At 35.8% G+C, this 23,779-nt stretch overlaps 2 protein-coding genes across 5 annotated transcripts in view; both read right to left on the bottom strand.

Moving 5' to 3' along the window:
- The window catches only part of Fur2 (furin-like protease 2), a 1,328,139-nt gene that overhangs the window by 798,319 nt on the left and 506,041 nt on the right, over positions 1 to 23,779 (bottom strand). The gene's annotated exons all lie outside the window — the stretch shown is intronic.
- Positions 7,885 to 8,806, bottom strand: LOC141485460 (uncharacterized). Its single transcript, XM_074182215.1, has 2 exons — positions 8,659 to 8,806; positions 7,885 to 8,593 (listed from the first exon to the last, which is right to left on the bottom strand). Exon 2 carries the CDS (start codon positions 8,590 to 8,592, stop codon positions 7,885 to 7,887), a length of 708 nt encoding a protein of 235 aa, XP_074038316.1. The 5' UTR covers position 8,593; positions 8,659 to 8,806.

The raw sequence follows: 23,779 nt of genomic DNA, 5'->3' as shown, positions 1-23,779 counted from the left end.
TGATTCCAGGGTCGTTACGAGCTAAACGTTGTTTCAATTCTGTACCCGGTCCACAGTATTGATAACCTCCGGGTAGATGTAATTCGAAAGGAAGTTTGTTTATTAAATCATTAACAAAACCACAACCTCTTTTAATTTTACGATCACTTTCAATACGTCCGTATCGTTTGATGGTACACATTGAAATGAATAAGCTAATAACATTTATATAGTCTCCAACCACGGCACGATGCGCATTGTAAAACAGAAAGAAAAGTTTGCTGTAGATAATCTAGATGAGAAATTTGGTTGTGGATTGAATGGACAAAGGGTATTCAGACATGGTCCACTACTTCCATCATCAGTTCGAGGACTCATTATAGGACCTTCAAATTGTGGAAAGACGAATGCAATGATATCACTATTAACACATCCACAAGGACTGAGATTTAGAAATGTGTATCTCTATTCGAAATCACTCAATCAACCTAAATATCAGTACTTGCGAAGTGTTTTGGAACCTATAAAAGGATTAGGTTTTTATACATTCAGCAATAATGCAGAAATAGTGGAACCCTCCGACGCTAAGCCTAATTCTGTTTTCATTTTCGATGATGTGATATGTGAAAAGCAAGATATTATTAGATCATATTTCTGTATGGGACGTCATAAGGATGTTGATTGTTTTTATCTAGCACAGACATATTCACGGGTACCCAAACAGTTAGTGCGTGACAATACCAATTTCATTATAATGTTCAAACAAGATGAGACGAATTTACATCACATTTATTCAGATCATGTTTCACCCGATGTAACATTCAAACAATTCCAATTGATGTGTGTTAAATGCTGGGAGGACCAATATGGATTTCTAGTCATTGATAAGGATAGAAAAATAGATGAAGGTAGATATCGCAAAGGATTCGATAGTTTTATATACCCATGATTTTGTTTTTGGAACTTATTCGATCACTGAATATTGTAGTGGTCACTTCACCAACGAATTAAGCTTTAATTCAAAAAAAGGGCATTATGAATACAAAAAAAGATCCTGAAAATAAAAACAATGAAATAAATTTGAAACGTCAACTAGTAGAGACAACAGAAGCTGTCAGGCAGAAATTCAACTCTATCAAGAATGATAATATTGAAAATCGTACGACACTTGAAAGATTGTATGAGCCCATAATGAAACCATTGAATGTTTTATCATCAAACGCTACTTCTAAATCACCAGTGTTATCACCAAATCATGGAACTGTTCAATCTACTTCAAATTATCCCATGAGTACTCCAATAGGAAGAAAACAATCTTTTGGTAGTGTATCATCTGTGAATAGTGACACGAGCACACTTCAAGACGATATGAGAACAACTCTATTCGAAACACCATCATCGTCCCACATCGATTCCTCGGATCCTGACATCTCACCTGTTATGAATGAAAGTGGTGAAGATGTTTTGATGAAACATTTGAATAATATAAAATCTAGAAATCCAGCATATGATGGAACATTTGGCGTACGTATGGATCCAATTACACAAAAGCTGAAAATGGGAAGTCTAGTGGTAAATTTCAAAGATGGAAACATTTCATTTTGGGATGCTAATAAAGTGAAAAAATATGAATGCGCAGGTAGTCCAGAATTGTATGATATGATTTTTTTGAAGAATCCACAAGATGTTGATAATGAAGAAACTCGTCAAGTATATTCCAAAATATTGAAAATAACGAATGCTCCATATAAACAATATCATCTGAAGAATGGTTTCAAAAATACAAATTCTAAAAAATTTCGTGAAGTTATCAAACCTCTATTAGACTCACGACAATATCCAATAAGAAGTAGAAGTAAAATTGGTGGAGCACTCAAACGAGTGAAAATGGAGAAAATATATAATTCTAAACCTGTGAATTATGTGTACTGGAATTCACCGAAAGAGTTAGTTGCTCGCCTACGACTATTGGTAGCTTCAAAGTCAGCCGGACATACCGGACATGATAATGAAATAATTTCAATAATTGAAGAATTACGTGAAGAAGGTATAATATATTAACATATTCACATGTAATGATCACTGTCACATCATCATTCAATGCAGTAACATTATCACCTTTTCTCTTTAATCATATTGAAATAGAATGACTAATGAAATAAGTGATGTCAAACGACAAGTTGTTAATGAATTACATAAACCTGCAAGACGTAATTTTCGTAGAAGAATAACCACCATCAAAGGTTTTGCAGATCTATGGCAAATAGATTTAGCTGAACTGCAACCTTATGCAAAAAGTAATGAAGGATACCGATATATACTTGTAGTGATAGATTGTTACTCCAAATATCTGTGGACTGTAGCAGTTAAAGATAAAACAGGTAGTACAGTAACTAATGCAATGAAACATGTACTGAAAGAAGCCAAATACTCCCCCAAACACATACAAAGCGATCAAGGGAAAGAATTTTTCAATAAAAGCTTCTCATCTCTCATGCGAGAATATAATATCAATCATTATTCAACATTTAGCACAAAGAAGGCAGCTATAGCAGAAAGAGTGATTCGTACAATAAAGGCATGGCTCTACAAGGAATTTTCGATGAGAGGTCACCACAAATGGCTTGATATTCTTCCAATTATAACTAGTAGATATAATAATAAAGTTCATCGTACAATAGGTATGGCACCCATCAATGTTGATTCAACAACAAAATTAAAATTCAAGGGTATCAATGGAATTGGAGGAAGACAAAGTAAACCCAAATTCCAATTAAATGATATTGTACGTATAAGTAAATACAAACATGTTTTTGAAAAGTCTTACACTGCGAATTTTACCACGGAGCTATTCAAGATTGTTAAAATTAATAAAACCATCCCAACGACTTATAATCTTGAAGATATGAATGAACAGCCGATTAGAGGATGTTTTTACGAAGAAGAGTTATTACGAACCGAGAATCCTGACGTATATCTGATTGAGAAGGTGTTGAAGAGAAGAAAAAATAAAGTATATGTAAAGTGGTTAGGCCTTCCTAGCGAACAAAATTCTTGGATTGATGAATCAAATATGGTTTAAATGTATATAATAGTGACTTTTATGAATAAAGTAATATTAAAGTTCATTATTGTTTTCATTTCAATTATAAGTATGTGAACTGAAAAATATTGCAGCGGTAAACATTGCCCCAGCCATTCGCAATGTTCTGTGTATACCAAACCAAATTAATTGTATACTCCATTCCCGCTTATATTTTTCAACTCACGATATTGAAAACACATTATCATTCCCAAAACTAATCGCCGTCACTTTGAAATGCAGTATCCAACTCTTTTTGCCAATTATCTCTCACTGATAATGCTGTCTCATAAAGCTTAGTCGACTCCTCAAGCTCAGCCTGAGCTTGCATTCTCGAACGTTGATGGAATTGCTTATCTTTACCAATTTTTGAACGGAGTTCATCAGCATCTTTAGACATTCTAGCCAATTCAACCTTCGCTAATGCAATCTTGGCATCTAATGCTTCAAGAGTTTCATTATTAGCATTAATAGCTCGCTCACTCTTTTCAAGTTCAGCAATAGTCATCTGTGCCTTTACAAGACGGCATTTTGCTTTCCTTTTCATTTCCCCAAACCGATGGAGGGGGCTGAAAGAAGATAGCGGTTCAGCTTTCAAATCACTCTTCATTTCTTTAGGAGTACCTTTTGGCTTCCTCTTCGATCTGTCACTTTTCGTTGCGGGTTTTTTCTGTCGCACAACACTTTTGGATTCTTTCTTTTCTTTAAAGTCAGTGACAATCGATGAAGATGCCTTAGTAACCTTCCTCTTGATTGTTCTAGATTTCTTATCAACACCAAGAGGAAGGGTAGATGAAGAGTGTTTGAGTGATGATAATTGCGAAACGATCGGATTTTCAATAATAATTTGCTCATTTGGTTCTGGCACATCTGCAAAGTTAACGAAGTCGTTAATATCAAAATCATTTATCGAATCTTGACTCGATAAATGTAATACTGGAATATTTTCAAAATCAGTCTGATCGATATCAACAAGTGGTGAACCATCTTCAGCAATCAATAGCGGCATAGAGCTCATGATTATTAAGGTCTGAGGAATGATATGTGATAGCAATAGAATGTGGATAGAAAAGGTGATGATGTTACTGAGACCTCACCATTTATAGAAGAAAATAAACTAGCGCATGCGCTCTTTCATCAACTGGCACATGCGCTCTCTCACTAAACTATTCACGCATGTAACAATCTTTGTCATTTAAGAGAAAAACTTTGTGTTGCATGCATGTATTTTTAAATGTTAGAAAATAATACAAATAAATTCAAAATATATATATTTATTAATAATAGAGGACAATAACGATAATAAAAAATGAAAAATGTTAATATGTCTCTGTGGATGTGGAACGTTCTTTGACTCTATTCCTCAATAGTTGTTGCTCGTGCGTCAAACACCAACATTGAAAAAAATGGATTCTCCTATTGGGGTAGAGTTGACCAACCTTCTCACACAGATCCCAAGTACTTCTACATGCATTGCATACATGATTCCAACAATTCATGGAATATGTATCACAACGCAAACAACGTTGCAGTGGAGTTGGAACGGCAGCACAGGTACCACAAATATTTCTACAGATACCTATATTGTTAAATATTATAGGTTCGGAACACTTCAGACACTGTAACTGTTGTTGACGATAATCCGATTTTGTTCGCTTCGGTGGATGAGAAGGAGGCGATAGTTGAATCCGCAACACGCAATCACTACACATACCAGTACATGGATTGATTGAATCGTTAGGTCTACTTATTTGACAAAAGTAGCACACAATAGCCCCTGCAATCATCATTGGGTAGACACACACTTTTGGTTTTTCATTCCACTCTTTTGGAAACGGCATTTTACTAATTCGATTAGAAATATTAAGAGATGACTTACAGAAACTCTGAATGCTCTCTCCTATACCTACGATCTCTATTTATACGAATCAACATCATGTGGAAGTATAGTGGGATAACTTCTCCTACTATTCCACTCTAAACGAGTCAAGTGGGAGTCGCATCACCTCCTATATAAGTTGACTTGCAAACCTAGAGTTCATTCATTCACTCTCTACAACTGTGAGCAAACAACAACAAGATGAATTCTGCAAAAATAAATGCTGCATTAAATAGAATAGCTGCTGTTGATGAAAACAATTGGATAGACGAATCAGATGATGAGGATGTCAATGTTCCGCTAGAGGAAGTAATAGTTGAAGCAGAAGATGTTGGAGTCGATGAAGATGAGATAGACGAAGTTGAAAACGAGGCCAACCAAAGCGACGAAGATGATGACGTGATGGAGTTTGAGAGGGTCATGGATGAAGAAGGAGATGATGAAGGGATAGAAGCTGACACAACTGAAGGTGATGGTGCTATGAGGATCGGTATGCGAACACTCAATGTCAGTGAGACACTGGAAGATCCCTTGGATTTGTATTGTGCATTGGATGCATACGTATTGATCAGCACAATAGATGGAGAGAACAAAAAACTATGTTGGTGCTGCTTTCGGTTTTATTCGCATAGAAACAATAATGGAGGGTGGTATGCCCATGTCAACACCCACAACACTGTCTCAATTATGGAAATGGGACAGAATTGGTGTCAAGCTTGCGAGAGGCCACTAACAAACTTCACCCGAGTATCTACATGTATTATATGTAATAATGTCCAACCTGTGGCACAATAACCGTGGACCAACTGGTCAAAAAAAAACAACAGCCCTTTTCAGGGCTACATTATTCACACAAACAGTAGTTAGTTGTATTAGTATTCATAGATTATGTGACAAATGAATACTTTGACTAATAAAAGTCTAAGTTGGAAATTTGTTAGTCTTTGAATATCTATACATTATATGACAAATAAATTACTATTTGTTAGTCTTTGAATATCTATACATTATATGACAAATAAATTACTACTTTGACTGAAAAGTCGAAATTTGGAATTTGATAGTCATTGAATATCTATGCATATGATGAGTACTACTTTAAATGAAAGTTGAAGTTGGCATTTGTCAATCATTCATATGCATATAATGATAAATACTTTCACATACATATATTTCGTTTGAGATTATAATGTTAACATAATGTTAACAATGGTATGAATCTGTTTCTGTTTGAAAGTATAATGGTAGCTCTGAAAAGAGCTATTTTTTTTATTGTTTCAGTCTTTAATTGTAGCCCTGAAAAGGGCTGTTATTTTTTATTAATCCATGCAATGATATGGACTAACGCTCCTCATCATCAGAAACAATAATTATGGTATCGTCATCTGAATCAGATGATATACTAATGATATCATCCTCATAGTAGTCATCTGAATCAGATGATATACTCATGATGTCGTCGTCGTCATAATCATCTGAATCAGATGATATACTAATCACATCATCCGCATTATTATCGTCAACAGCATCTATGTCGTCCTGAATACCTTGTTCCACTCGTTCTGCGAAATCATCAGGAAGATCATAGACTCGCTGCAGAAATTGAGCGAAGGTTGTACTCAAATGATCAGACGTTGAATCTATTTCATGTACTTGGATGGGTCCTGTACTCGACATTGTGGAAGAATGATATAGAACTGGGATTGTTGCTATATTTATATTGGAAGAAATGAAATGGAGGGGGTGAAATGTAGAACAGTGTTTGAGATTCGAAAACATCAAGAATGAAACTCTGAGCGATTATTAGGAGAAATTCTTAGTGATTATTATGGAAAAAAAAAACTAATAAGAGGGGGAGGAAGGGAGAGGAAGGGAGGAAGACACTGCCCCAGCCTCGCAGTGCCTCGTGTACACCAACCAAAAAGTGTGTACTCCGTGGAAGGAAAGGAAAGGAAATGATGGACGAGTAGATGATTATATGTCATCATCGGAATTGAGGACATCATCATCGATCAGGATTGGGGATGGCGGAGGACTATCCTCGATGAGGATAGGGGATGGTGGAGGACGTCTAACGTCAAGCTCGTCATCAGCATCATCGCCAGAGTCGTCGTCGTCATCATCGTCGTCGTCGCTGCTCATTGGGACAATGTCATCATAAGCAGGGTCCCACCATCCGTCAGGATCTGGATATTCCGAATCGTCCAAGTGTCCTTCGTCACTGCCAGTGACATGTTGAACTTGCATCCTGATGTCGTGATCCTGGTATTCATATGGCGGACTGTGGGGTTCCGTGGTGGAAGAGACTACCTGTACCTGGCTGTTATCCCAGTAATTGAAGTTGTACCCCTGATCCGGGCAGCTATAGGGTTCGGAGGTTGAATCGGGTTCCATCTCGATGCTAGCTGATCAACTGAATGTTTCATCAGATGATTTCTACTTTTATACTTTCGAGAGGGAGTGGGAGAGGAGTGGGACATTGAGTAGGGGTAAATTGCAGTGAGACATAAGACATATTCAATGAGTAGGGGTAAATTGCAAAGTGACATAAGACATATTCAATGAAAGAGATACTTGAATGGATAAAATACAAATGAAATATACTTGTCGATTTCACTATGAAACATGTCTATTTTTTTATTTTTTAAATTTTCTTCACATGGAATTATTTACAAGTGATTAGAGAACACAAAAATTGATGTGAGGTATTTGTCTAGAAGAACTTGGAATTGAAATAAAAAAATAATAATAATAATAAGAGGAAGTGAAGAAAAATGCTCCAACCATCGCATTGTTCAATGTGTACCAAACCAAAAAACAGTGTACACCCTTTATTTCACTTCCTTTTCCTTTATTCAATATAAACTTAACAAATATAAACTTAAAACTACCATAATTAAATATTCCTAACTAACCTAAAACTAATCTTATATTTATACTTAATCTACAAAAAAGGGTCCATAGCTGTCCATAACCTTTTGTGTAGCTCTATCGAAGAGGTTGCCGCTTCACACCTTTCCTCCAGAGATGCAATGTCACGATCTAGTTCGGCCATTTCTTTCTCTATTTCCCTACGTCGCTTAACCTTTTCACCCTTTAGGCGGTTCATGTTAGTCAACGCGGCCTCACTAGATCGGGCAGCATGTTCTATTTCTTTGCATCTCTGTAGAAAAGTATTCATCTTTTCACTCACCTCTCCGATAGGCTGTCGCACTTGTGGCACCAACACCTCATGATCCGCCGGTGTCGCTGGCAGCGGTGGTAGTCGCGTCACCAACGGCGACAATATCACCAACTTCGGAGAAGGACTCCTCGGAATTTCCACTGCTGCTGGTGCTGCTGCTGGTGTGGAGGCCCTCTTACGAGAGGTCGAAAAACTACCTGCATAAGGATTAGTCCTATTGCAAGTAGCTCGGTACTTTGGAATAGGACCAACCCTTGCTGCAGGTCGTTGGCAAACCTTCTTCACAGCCCTGACTTCCTCCTCCTCCTCGAATAAGTCAGGGCTAGAAGATCTACACCTAACTCGCGAACGCGAAGTGGTTGCCTGGTCACCCGTCACCGCTCTCGAAGATGCTGCCTCCTCCTGGTCAGCGGACACCGGCAGAATAGACGCCACAGCATTATTCACCTCCTGTGTATTGGTTGCCATTCTGAAAAAGAAGAAATAATACAAAGTTAGTTGATATAAAAAAAATAACATTCTTAATTTACTTACTCAAATGTCAAGTTAGTCGTCGGAAGCTACTGCCTTGAAGTGGAGTGGACTGCTCTCGATGAGATGACTTCTCGAACTGAATGTTGTGTAGTGCTCTCCGGAGGGTATCGACTTCGATGCGTGAGTGGTGGTAAAATGGTGGGAGCGCACATGCGCGTTGAGGGTAGGGGTGTACATGCGCAAATGTTGGGAGTCGGGGGGGGGCGGGGCTTCGGGGAGATGAGGGGCGGGGCTTCGGAAAGGGGGCGGAGCTTCGAGAAGGGGCAAAAAACGCGCCCCGGATGCAAGTGGTGGATGTTGAGCGCCCCAGGCCGCGAAGCGGCCTGCTGAGCGATCGCTTCATGATCGCGAAGCGATCGCTTCGCGATCGCCTATTAACCTAACGTAAGTATGCAGCTAACCTAACGTAACTGTTAACCTAACCTAACGAGGGAATACTAACCTAACACCTAACCTAACGTAACTATGCAGCTAACCTAACGTAACTATTAACCTAACATAACGAGGGAATACATTCACCATGTTGGTTCCATTAATACATCATCAGTTGGTTTTGGTTTTGGTTGTATTATTCTATGATTTGGATTAATGTTCAGTCCTGGATATCCCAGTCCACCTGATGATGATGGCTTGACTTTATAGTTTCTCTCCAAAACTTCTTTATGGTTTTTCTCCAATACTTCAACTCTCTGTTCCAGTACATCATACTTTTTCATTGTAGTCCCTGTTATGTTTGACATAGCATCAAATTTTTTATTTGTAGACGCTGTTATGTCACACATTTTTATGTCTACATCACTTGTAAGTTTGTCAAATTTACGAGTGAAAGTTATCCGAGCCTCTGCAATTTTATCGTCAAATGCTTGCCGGGCGTCCCGAGCAATATTGCCTATTGTGGATTGTATTGCAGCTTGTAGGGCTAGAAGTATAACTTCCTTTGCTCCATTAATTTCCCCCTCAAGATATGATACAGTTACACAATCACTCTTGTCAATTGGTTCACTTGTATTTTTCAATATTTTCCTTTGCATGTCATAATGACCATCTTTTGTTAATTTAAAACCATTCCCAGGAGGACCTCGAATGACATTACCACCCCATTTTCTTTTTCTACCAAACTTATCGATTGTTTTAGACATTGTGCACTCTACGATGATTCTCTTCAAACTGATATTTCTGTCATTTACATTATACTATATATTGCAGTAATTGATTAGGGAAATAGAAATAATACAAATAAAATTTTAATCATTTTATATTCATTACAGTAATACATATACATACATACATAATACATTAATATCACATTACTTCTATCATATATTATTAATTATAAATGGCTACATAAATATCAATATTGAATTTTCCGGTTTTGAAGATATTGAATGATATTTCAATCATTGATCTCGGCAGATAATAAATTAATCAATTGATCCAATGGAGTCTCCTGAGATTGTGATTGTTGAATAATATTACTTATCCAACGAATGTTCTCATTTGGATCGTTTTCATAAAATTCAATATCATTATGACCCCAAGGAAGAGTGTGGGTAGTATTCGGAATGATAAATCGTTTATCGTCGTGATATGATAATGCAACTTTATTTTTCAATTCAGTATACATATCATGTAACACGCTTCTAAATGAATTCATCTTTCTGAATATCATACCACCTTGTTCGACGATTTTTTGATAATCTTCGCATGTCAATTCATTCTTTATTACAGATCGTTTAACCCCTTTGGCTTTCTTAAATTCACCATCAACAGATTTCACATAATATGCTTTAGCACCTGTACCATAAAAACTCATGATTGGATCATTTGGAAATTCATCTTTGAAGTTACCCAAGACTGAACTTGTTACTGGAATATTGAATTGGTTAACTATACTGTAATTGGATGTATCAAATCTACTTATGTTAGTTTTTATGAATTCATAAAAATTTTTTGTGTTTACTTTAAGAATGAGCGAGTCGGTATCTGTGTAAAGTAAAGAGACATTTTCATCAAAGTGTTGTTTGATGCATCCATAGAAAAAGTCATACATGACTGTTTTAGATAATTCTAATATGGAAAATCCCAAATATACTGGTTTATCGTAATGAACCTTCACTCTACCCAATTGAATGGCAACGAAATTATCAGTGAAAATTGAACAATTTTTGAAATTTGGTTTGGCTATGAGAGTGCTGGCACCTATATTTTTCTTTATATTTTCCCAATGTGTAACGAGTCTAACATCAATTCGATTATCTACATTCTCCATTGTCTTTCCATACACCGCATTATTCATTAGTTTATAGAAATCTTTAACAGATTTGTTGTTAGACCTATTACGCATTTCAGTATTAAGATCTATATAGGGTTTCATCCAGCATGATTGTTTGAATTTCAATACTCTATGTGTATTCATTACAATCAATCCATTTTTGACAGCTTGCTGTAGATTCCTATAATGAACAATATATTTTCTTTTATCATTCAAATTTGGAATTAATTTGGGAATTTTCGATTGTGTACGAGGTGGTATTATTTTTTCGACTAAAAATGGAAGGTCAGAATGTTTATCATGCAACTCTTGTGGATAATGAATGTCCACTTCAAATACATACCCATACGGACTATCAGTACTCACATCCATCACATCAAGATTAAGAATTTCATTTGGTGTCAACCATGTAAATTCACTTGTTGGTAGAGGTTGTGACATACTGTGACCGTATAGATTTGTTGCATCTAAATATGTAATGAATGTGGAAGGTTCATTGGGATTATAATTGGATAAAAATCTATTATTTGCTATATGTTTCCTCTCGCTACATTGACTAATTCCACCTCGAATACCTTTTTGAAAAAAGTGAATCATATCAATGTCAGTTAGTAATTCCAATTCAACATTAGTGAACTTCAACATGGCATCCCATGATAATCCAGGTGCAGTGTAATATTGTGCCGGATCTAAGTTATATATCTCTAAACTTGTGGTGCGGAAATTTTCAAAAATATCACATAGTAGCAATACATCCGACTTCAAATACAAATCAGAGTATTCCCCCAAATTCTGACACTCGAATAAATTCCAAACATTTCTAGCCCTATCATAATCAGTTTCCGATATATGTTCACAATTGAGTGTGTCATAAAACTGATTTTTTGTCGGAAGTAATGGATAATTCAATTTGTCAATGTCATCAAAAAAACTATATGGAAATACACCTTTCTGTCTCATCAAATTGAATTTCTCAATTTGTGGGAAATGTTTGTGCATCTCCAAACATTGATCGGAGGTCAAGTTTGCACCCAACTTCTCCAACGAATTAGTCATAAATTTATAACTATCGATAAATCTCATTTTGAGATAATTCTTCCTAACCACACCATCTTTATCGGTATAGCTGTGTGTAAAGAGATGCTTCGTGAAAGATATATATTTCTCTTTAGTTTGCGGGATAACATCAACTTTCTCTTTATTCCTATACAATTCTTTTATGAATAAATGACAATCATAACCACTTAAATTATGAAAAATGATAGGTATGAAGTTTGGTATTTTGAAATTTAAATTACATTTCGAGTGAGCGGCATGTGATCTTTTCTTTCCTGTGACATGACAATGATCTCTTACTTTGACGTCACCATCAGTAAATGCTTTATTACATATACCACAAGTTCTGGCTGCAACAAACTGTTCTTCTTCTTCGACAGTTTGTGTATCCATTGGTTTAGGGTTTCTGAGATGATTTTCATGTATCTCTTTCAAATCATCTTCAATGCTACTCACAAATTTCTGAGCTGCATCTACACCCCTATATGTAACAAATTTTGTCAAATCATCATTATATGAACACTTTATCAAATAAGCAAATGAATATGGGGCATGTTTGAATGTTTTAATCGTGTATGAACTTCCAAGATTTGGCTCATTCACATGAATCGGTTTAAGCACTGATTCAAAATCAGCATACACTACAAATGGCACCCTCATTTGCCTCTCAAAGTTTTCAAACATTAGTTTATTTTCCGCAACCATTCTACCTTATTTATTGATCTTTAAATTAGTAGTTGGTGTTGTGGTACTAATGTGATTACAATCATACATATTATGACGTAAAAGCAATCTCTCATCAGAAAAATATATCAAACATCCGTCACAAAAATATTTTTTCTGTCTATGAGCTGATAGTTGATTAGAAACTAATCTTGAAAGATCTTTGATCCAACAATAGTGACCATTACCGGAGTCATCAGTTATAAACAACAAATTGACATGTCTCCGGAGTCTTCTCTGTGAGTATCGCAATGGACCAATCACTTCATACTTCATTTTACCCTTCTCAAATGTACTCTCTAAACCGTAAACATTAATTGAAATATCATTCCTATCTTCGAATATTTCGATACTCTTATTATTAACTTTAACCGGAAAATCCATACCTGTGACATCTAAAACAGTGGAAAAATGTGGATATGACGTAAGTTCGGACACTCGACTATCTGCAGGATATAATGCTGATGTTATAGCCCAAGCAAAACAATATTGATCTTCATTACGAACATTCACAACAGCTTTCTTCCATTGAATACATTGAGGCAGCTTCACATATGAACGTCCTTCCAGTGGACTGTATTTATTAATGTTGACCTCGAGAAACAATATTTTTTCACAAGTCCAACCTGAATTATAAAAAAAAAAATATTACTATTCAATCTTATTGAAATTTTTAAAAAATAAATACCTGAGTCACGATCCTGGAACTCAGTCGTTTGAGCCACAATTACATCACGGAATCCATCAAAAACAGCATTCAAATCTGAAGATTGGTCCACTATTTTATTTTGGGAATTAAATGACTTCGTGTCCCTCGAATCATCAGTCTGAAGAATATAATTCCCAAAAACTTCCATATTCACCTTGATGCTTTTATGGATCCTGATGGCTGATTCCAGTAATTCAATGACCTTCTGCCTAATCTTATTGAAAAATGACATGTAGTCACTGGTTACAATCGAACTCTCCACCCTGTATGTAGCAATGCGGCAATTGAATGCATTCGTTATAATTTGAACACCGTCAGACAATTGAACACATGCATTATTTTTATGACTCATGGTTCTTCGGTGAGAATTCACTTGGCTCATAGGAATTGTCACATTACAACAATTGCACGTATACATAGGTGTTGCATTATCCACTCTCACCCGTTTCACTGCAGGCCCTCCTTGGCAACTCTGGAGCTGATGCCGACGAAGATTATCACTACGAGTGAAAGATTTACCACAGTCACAGGAATACATTTTATATAATAGTTCTCACTAACTCACTTGATGTGAACTGACATAGCCAACACTCGTACGCTTCTTAAATACACTCTGATAGGACCCGTCAAGACGTCATAGCCAACCCCACTTCTCAACTACATGCGCCAAGATTACCTCCCAACTGAATGCGATAACAGATGTCGATATACGAGCAAGCAGTGGTCGTTGCGGTCTCGGAGAGGGTAGACGCTAGGCAAACGGTCCTCGGCTGCCGTTGTGTCACCATCGATAGCGGGGCTAGAGCGAACCTTCATCGCTTCGGGAGAGGTGAGGGCAGACCGATGAATACGCATTACTCTGCCACACGTCGTGGAGTGAACATGTCGCTCTCTAGCCGTTGAACGGTTATTGCTGTGACGTCACTCCACTACTAAGTTGGTACCCTCACACCGATGGAGCATTTATTACTTGGAGGATCTTCGAAGTATGCAGACGTATGTTTGTACATAGACAAACAAGCACATGATGAAACCCTGTACCGTGCATTCTCCTACACACACACACACACACACACACACACACACATAAACACACAAAATCTCATATGAAAAAAAAATCTGAACGATCCATGCACCAGACACTTCAAGGTCACAACGCCTTGACTTCACTGCACAACAAAAAAACTTCACCAAACAACAACCAATAAAAAAAGCAATTAATACGTCATAGTGGTGGGGGGAGGCCGAGAATCAGCTGTAAACAACTACTACAACATAATTTCATATTTCAAAACTTCTTTGACATCTGTCGAAGGAGTAAAGAAATAAGCTCTCAAAAAAGGAATAACTGCATATTTATTCGAATTTTTATCCCTTTCTGAAGACGGAGGCAGATTTTGGCCTCCGAAACGTAAAAGATAAGTATAATTTCTTAATATTTTTTTGATAGGCAAAATTGTGAAATACGACAAGTTACTGATAAATAGAAGATTTTTCTTTGTGAAAAATACTTTGATTTTTACGCAGTAACTTATCGGGGTAAACTAAAAAGTTTGCCCTTCTACACTTGTATAAAGTTCTCCATTATAATTTTTATATTTTTTCAGATTGTGGAAGGTCACCATTACCCAAAAAAAGGTCGATAAAAAACTGATTTTTTCCTCCACAAAAAATGACTTTCGTCAAATACTCTGATGTTGATTTTGAGTTGAAATGTTATGAATTACATTATTTTTAGATATGGTGGAACACAGCTCATGGCAGTTTGTTGAAGAAATCATCTGGCACATTTGAATACTTCTGTAGAATATCATTCACATATGTTGAATTACTTCTACAAAAAATAAAGCCAATGATTGCCAAAAAAGATACAAGAATGAGAAAGGCTATTTCGGTAAAAGAAGCACAAAACTCGTCCACTATATTGAACTTATGGATTTTGACAAAAGATTCATAATCTACGACCCCGAAAACCCAACATAATAATTTATAATCGAATTGGGTCATAATCGTAAAACTCTTCCGCCACCTTGGAGCCGCCATATTTATTTCGTAAATTTAGACAAACGATTCATAATTTCCGTCTCCTAATACCCTGAAATACCAATTTAGAATCGATTCGGACCATAACCACAAAACTCATCCCTCATATTGGAGCCGCCATTTTTGCTAACAAAAATTTCATAATGCATTGTTGTCGGAATTATGAATATCTGCCATATTTCAAGTCAATCGGATAACTAGAAGCGGGTCGAAATTCAGTTGCAAGATTTTTGACCCACATACACATACAAACAGTTACTAGGTAGAGCAAGTTGAATAAAACCTTGTAAAATGGCATTATTTCTGAATTTATTATAGTCCTCGCCTGGTCTTCATTGTTGAGGAAATTGGCCATTTTTCTTGCTGTTCTTGCTTTGCTTGACTTTTCAACAGTTTTTTTCACTAATATGAAAGATAATGAGTCTATTTCCAATCATTTTTTTAAAAATGATTCTTTAATTCGAAAAAAAAGTTGATCAAATTTATACGTTAAACCTTGCCAGCGAAATTGATTCTATGAAATTAAGATATCATTCATATCAGGGTTTTATAATTTGATGAAAAACATTGTTGGTTGAGAACTCATTTGCTTTAAATATACAGATCAAGTGACAAATTGAATATTTATAATTACAGACGATATTCGATAATTGAATAGAACTGGCCGATACTCGATAAAAATCCATATTAAAACTAATTGATCTAGTTTACTATATGATTTTCACTTTGAAGGGTTGTACAAAAACCGCGACACGTGTTTCACCATACAATAGCTTCCTCAAGCGTGAACTAAAATTTATTTCTAAATTACAAGTATCCCCAGACAAAAAATCTAAAAGAGTAAGATCTGGGGATCGAGCTGGCCAGTTAATTGGTCCATTGTTTCCAATCCATTTTCTTGGGAATATTGCATCTATAAATTTTCCTTACTATTGCTGCATTATGGGGAAGAGCGCGGTTCTCTTGAAAATACTGAATTTCATGGCGGATATTCAGTGGCAATTCATCTAAGTAGCCATCGAAGTCATTGAATAAAAACAGAAGATACATTTCAATATTCAAATGATAATTGTAAAAGAATAGGCCAAGGATGTTTTTCCCCAACCAAACATTATTCCGAACTTTTCTTGGAAATTGGTTTCCTTTTGTAAATGTTCATTTGTATTATCCCACCTATAATGGTTATTTCTGTTAAACCAACCATTATTGGTGAAGTTTGATTCGTCCGTCCATATTTCTTTACAAATATTTCCAACTGTTTTCTGATAGGCGTCAGTCCATTCAACCTACTGTGTAGGAATATCCGAGGCTGGCTTTAACATTTAAAATTCATTTTTTTAGATTTGTTTCTTGCCAGTCCTCAAGCGTAGCCCACTGACCTTATTCCTCCTTATTCAGAGGAATCGGGAAAATTTCGGATATGCAGTTGATATGAAGTGATATTTTTGTTGTTCGCTCCAACTTGAGACGAGGAATGAAATACTCTGAAAGAATTCCGATTTTCAATAATGGAATATCATTGACTTTAGGTCGATGTTGGTCACTATCTTGCACTGACGAGTGACTAATGAGCCCGAAAACGGTCTGCAAGTGTGCCTGTTTCAAAATTGTAGGTCGACCCTTTCAGTTGTATTGCCAATTGCATATGCAGGAAATTTTCTGTGAAGATTCCTGCACTGATGCCTATCGGATATAATCCAACGCCGTTCGTGGTACTAGCCAGTGGAGTAGTTGTTTTCTGATAGGTAGTAGGAATATCCGAGATTGGCTTGAACAGTTCATTACTTTAGATGTATTCCATTCTATGGGTCTGGTGAAAACTTTCACATAGTAAGTAATGAATGTTGTAGAGTTAAATTCTCTTAGGCATCTGAAGAAGAAACTTTGGGAATGAGATAGGCTTTTTTATTCTGGAATTTAAAATTCCTGAACATTTTCTTTAGGACAAAACACAATCATAACAGGAAAATCATTAAGTCTGATCAAATAAAACTCACTGACAAAAATCGTATTTATCTTTCGAGAAACATATATTGAATTCACACAGTAACTTACAGGGGCAAATTAAAATAATTTATTTTTTCACACCCATATCAAGTTTTCCCAAAAGAGATCGACAAAAACTTTTACAAGTGAGCTTGTGAGGGGAAGTGATGGATATTAGTAATTAACGAATCAATAAATGAATTATATTTTTTCATTGAAGTTATGTAAAAATTACACCTAGTGTCCGTTATCGAAACCAAATAATACTGTTTCCATGAAGTACATATCGTAAAACGAAAATCATAAATAAAATTGCACAAGATTGCTGATTCTATTTTTCTCGTCAAAAAAACAAAAATAGTCTCAGTCGTAAGTCAACTCATAAATTCGAGTGAAAATATTTCTAGTGGGAATTCAATTTCTCACCTCAATTCGTTTCGTTTCGATAAATTTTCCATTTCGCCTTTTTCCTTCGACGGTGACCCTAATTTCCCAACTGCGGAAAATGTAAAGGAAATATCAATAATAAATTACAAATTGCACCCCTGGGACAAAAACACCACATCAAAAACAGATAAAACTTCAACTCCTGTCTCGGGAGATTATGTACCTATGAAATTTTTCACTAATTGAAATTTGGCCATGTTTCCGCGATTCCAAACGAGATATTAGCTGTGGAAAACCGGTATCCAGCAAACAAATATTTCATGAAGTTTGGCTGGGGAATTCGGATGTATTTCCTTCCCTCTGTGCGAGGAATTGGGAGTCGCCTATTACGCAGTCGAAATAACCCCTCATCATTGAATTGTATGAAGAATTTCATCAGTGTGATTTCAAAGGAATTTATCTGAAGGTATATATTCACAGTCGCAACTAATATCGTTAGTAGAAATTCACGTTCGTGGATTCAACCAGCGAAAATATTTACGTTATATCAGGTGATAACAGATCATTATTCAATTTTGTTGGAATTACAGCATCTACACTAGTGAAATAATAATACCTATTCAATTTTTTTATGACTACTGAAACAAGAATCAATGACTTTACCGACAAATTGATTCATAACTCACACCTTCGAACTAATCTCAACCTACTGACCAGATTCATAAAGACTGTAGCACATTTGTCCGGCACAGTACGGCACGGCCCGTCCCGTCAAAATACGTATAGGATTGTAACAATGAAAATGAATGGATAACCGCCCATTAGCCTGGCTCGGCACAGCCAAGAGCGTCCGCCACCGGAAAGGATTCCAACTCTTCGATACTGTCCGGCAAATAACGGTACGTGCTGTGACGGACTGGCCAAGTGAGCGCGTCACCGGCCAGCGCTTGACAAAATCAACTTGACCAAACGAATAGCAAAATAAAAAGACAGAAACTTCCCAGGCACGTTTGGTCAAGTTGATGCTGGCAAGCGCTAGCCAGCTACGCGCGCACTTGGCCAGTCCGTAACAGCACGTACCGTTATTTGCCGGACAGGATCGGAGAGCTGGAATCCTTTCCGGCGGCGGACGCTCTTGGCTGTGCCGTGTCGGGCTAGTGGGCGATTGTTCATTCATTTTCATTGTTCTAATCCTATACGTATTTTGACGGGACGGGCCGGGCCGTGCTGTGCTGTGCCGGACAAGTGAGCGGCAAGCCTAACTCACCACCTGGAGTTCAATACCAGAGCAAGTTCATTTCTTCACAATTATTTTACCTATTTTCAGTCGCAAGCCTCAAGAATTTCCATTTTCAAAATATGTTCCCAAAAATGAATCTTAATTATTGAACTGACAGTTCGTTATAGAAAATATGGTTTCTAACGATCAATACAGTGAAAGACATATCTCAAAATCAGTTGTAAATAACGAGGATATTTATGGAGTAAGAGTACCTACTAGTATTCGAGCAGTCGTTGACGAAGATGCCAAAGCAATGTCGCAGTAACAAATGCTGAAATAATTCTTCATATTATCTCCCTTGCGATGGGAAAAGAAGAAGAATATGTATATTAGGAAATTCGTCTTTTTTGACATACAGTGTGTTGCACTTATAACAAAATATGTTTATGTAATAGAGGTAAAATGATGAAATCTCACAGGTAGATCAGTCGAAAAAATCTTGTCTTGGTAGTATGTTCGATCCATTTTCTTCAGACAATGGAGCTCTAGAAGAGCTTCAATTATAATATACTCCCTTATATGTTATGGTATTGGCTCAGTCTTGGATATACTTATCTTTTTAATTTCTGATTTCCTTCACAAATGGCATTCGTTCAATATGTGAGTTATATAAGGGCAACATATTTTCATTTTCACTGATCAATATTCTTCATTTACAAAAAATTATCGTTCTTATCGAATGTACTTTTCTTAAAACCGGGAAACTATTTTCAAAAACAAAATGGATATGTGTTGATAAGTGAACCGTATTCAAATATTACCTTATCGCATTGATTTTTTTCGGGCTCGCAAAGTTTTTCGAAGATCTGAGATAAAAAAAAAATGTATGTAAAGATCTTGATCATGTAAACTATATATAATGTATCGCCGATTAGCATATCTCAAACTTAACTTACATACTACTTGTATGGTCTGATAATGAAAATATTTTATTTTTGGAATTTCGAAGATTTTTATTAAGTTATGATTTTATTTTATCGAAATGGAAAAATAATATATTTGAATTGTCTTCCTTGTCACGAATTTTCACTTGAAATGTTAATAATAAAATATTTTGATTTCTCAATGAAGAACATGAAAGATAAAGAGCACCTAAAAATATGAACAATGTCTCATTCGAATCGGAAAATTAGAATTTTTATCAATGAAGCAACTGAGAGGAATGAGGAATTCCGGTTTTCTCTATAAAATTGAAACCATCAACATTCAAAGAATGAAACAAAATGTATTGAAATAGAAAAGTTCTGACTCCCGGAAAGGAATCTTCATTATTTGAATTTAACGGTGAAAATAGGGTTCTGCGCGTTTTTTTTACCACTGACGCATAGCCGTTGGAATTAGAGGTTCACCGAAATGTTTTTCACAACATTGAATATTCATTTGGATATTTGAAAAAATATGGCACATTTCAAAGAATAAGATTCCATTGGAAATTATTGTATCATAATTTTTCACGAAGTTATGCCTTTGTTTATCAATTATTGTCTGATATCCGCTCTGATGAATAGTTGGATAACAGGTTAAATAATTGATCTCGAAAAACTCCGCCTCGTGGAGCTTTTCTTATATGCATTATTGAAAAAATAATGAGATGAAAGATCGTAAATGTTTTTTATTTTGATTATTATAAATTTTCAAAATAAAAATTTCTATAGATATCGAAGACATGAGGGTAAACATTTTTTTAATGTTTTGATTTCAAGATTTTTCCATTAACAAATGAAAGTGAATGATCGCCGTTGTACGTCATCTGTTAATAAATTGTAAGAGAAGATACGTTTTTTCCAACAGGAGCTTATTACTAGAAATTTTTCCCAACAGCAAACCGTTATTTTAACACCTCGACACGTGTTTCGATCACCAAGTGATAATCTTCAAGAGGAAGATCGAAACACGTGTCGAAGTGTTAAAATAACGGTGAAATAAAGGTTCCAAACATCACGAGGAGCTTATTCTCTGCAAAATCATGTTTATTACTATTAATTTTAGTAATAGCAAAGTAAAGAATGTTTACGTATCACTAACAGTACAAGAATCTGTTAATCAACTGATTGAAAATGCACGTTTCATGCAATTTTTCTGAAAAACTACTTTTCTCGCATTCAAAGTTTATTGTTTTTGATATAAATTTGATGAAGGAAATCAAACAGATATGTGTCAATATTGTAACAGTGGTGAAACCAATGAAGGGATAAGAATAAAACTTTCTATATTTCATAATGAATTTGAGTTGAAAGTATTCAGAAAACCGAGCTATACCAATACTACAATTCCAAGTAATTCTTTCCATCATAAATTAACTGCCTACAATTCAATGCTGCCCAGAGCATTCTTGGTATATCTATCTCTTAACAATCTACATGGGGAAATTAAAATATTTATTCAGATAGGATATAATAATGATTTCAACGCAGACACAATCCAGAAGTTGTCAGAAAACAAAGCCTTAAATTTACCTACAGATTAATATACCACCAGATCAAACAATCATAAATCAAGAAGTTTGTAACTCTAACAAATTTTGGTGAAAGGACAGAGACGATTGCAGATTAAAAAAAAAAACAATGTTGAAGTGGCAATCAGACCACATGTCAGGTTATCCAAATTCACTTTCAATGCCAAAGATGAAGTGGACAAGATAAAAAAATCTGGAGTTTATGAGCTCAAGTGTCAGGAGTGTAATAGTGGGACAATGTGGTCGAAATTTCCAAAAACGGTCCTAGTCCTTCAGACTAGGTAACAATGATTCAACGTTTACAAATAATCTCTTGGAATGCAACCACAAGTTTCCGAATCTAAACGATATGAAAATTTTACACTATTCAGGAAGCATTCATAAGCATAAACATTGCGGGTGCAACCTGTTAAATGATCAAATCAATCGAGTTTACTCACCGGTTTTCAAATCAGCGTACCCACATTGTCACGTGTAAACAAAATACAGGTACTCAATTTAAGTACATCTGTTATTACCTTCAGTTGTGTTTAGATATATGAGGGCTAACAGTTTCAATTATTCTCAGTTTATTGTATTCGTTTGAAAATGTCCTTATAGGATAAAACTGCGGTAACGTTAGTTACGAATACAACTAGTGAAAATACATACAAAGTTTCATTTCTCATTCTTCATGACGATCTTCTATCACGTAGTAATAATAAGAACTCTCCTGTTTCGATGAGAATTTTCAAACTACAGAAAAAAACTGTAAGAATACTGGCAAGTGTAGGTTTCCGAGAGCACTGTAGACCATTAGATATTCAAAAAATTACGTATCATGCCGTTGCCAACATTTATTATTTATCAGAAGCTACTGGAAATCAGAAAAAAAGCTCAGTTGCTAGAGAAACAGTCTAACATACAGCAACACCCCCCAAGAAATGCGGACAAGGTAAGAACATGCCGTTATCGTTTGACCAGATCAAAAATTAATTCTGTTGATTACAATATTTTCAACTCTCTGCCAAATAACTTTAAAGAGCATAATATCACCAAATTCAATAGAGCCATCAAGGAAATGTTACTCAACCAATGTTTTTACTCAGTCTCGGAATACTACGATACGAATACTACTACGAATACTACGATCAGTGGACCAAAAATAGTGCCGAATCAAGCTCATTTCGCCTCTTGATCTACCCGTAGAATTTAATCAATTCAATAATTCCACTCCGAAAGCTACAATAAGAAGATAGGTATAAGTTTAACCCACGTATTGCCTAAACGTCTGATATCCGTACACTAATATTCTACCTCATAGATTATTAACGTGGCATGCTTTGTCCGCCTAATTCTGAAACATTCTAAAAGAATGCTTTTCTTATTATTCCGATCAGAGACTTACTATATTTATGAATACAGCAAGCGCGTTTTCGCATATCTACGAGTACAGTAAAAAATTCCCAATAGATACGAATCTCACTTCCAATAATTCTGCGCACGACTTCATTCCGGATAAGAACTCCATCTGCGGAGAAAAGGCAAGAAAGAAAGCAATAATTCTCTCAGAAGATACCATAAACAATGCTCAGATTTCACAAACGGGTAAACTACCAAGGGAGGAGCTGTCATTGAAGAAATTTAAAAATATGCATTTATTAAAATAGCGGCACACAGGTAGGAAAAGCCGCACTGGAAAAGTTGTCCCGACCAGGGAATAATATATCATCTTATTATATTCGCTGGATCTAGCTTTCTGGGAAAAGCTGCTCCTACGAAAAAAAGCTGAATGCGATTATAAACAGGCTTTATATTTATTTCCAGAGTTCAAAGGGATTTTAAAAAGTTATCATGAAATAAGACAGCAGTGCGAAATATTTGTGTAAAGCTCTGGATGTTCTTAAATAATTGGAGATTTTCTTGAAATTGTTTGTAATTATATAAGTACACAGATACAGATTGCAAGAGAGAAAATTTGCTAAACACTGAAAACCTGATTCGGTCCGCGGAGGGGCATGTTCAGAGTATGTGCTCTGCATCTTCCTAACAGAGATGGGACTCACGTACTGTTTTCTAACAGTACAAGTCTCTTCATATGATGATTCAGACGATGCTGTGATCTAACAACTTTTTTATTATGCCTCGAAGGATATAAATGCCTGCGAATGGACCAATTCTTGTAGATTTTGTACCAATTCTGGAACTTTTCTTGCAGTTCAGATACTC

This window comes from Leptinotarsa decemlineata, unplaced genomic scaffold (genome assembly GCF_025532065.1).
Source record: "Leptinotarsa decemlineata unplaced genomic scaffold, Ldec_3_MD MMD2_tig00026328_RagTag_RagTag, whole genome shotgun sequence".
In the NCBI taxonomy this organism is placed as follows: domain Eukaryota; kingdom Metazoa; phylum Arthropoda; class Insecta; order Coleoptera; family Chrysomelidae; genus Leptinotarsa; species Leptinotarsa decemlineata.
The sequence above is the reverse complement of the archived record's forward strand: the minus strand, read 5'-3'. Positions and strand labels throughout refer to the sequence as shown.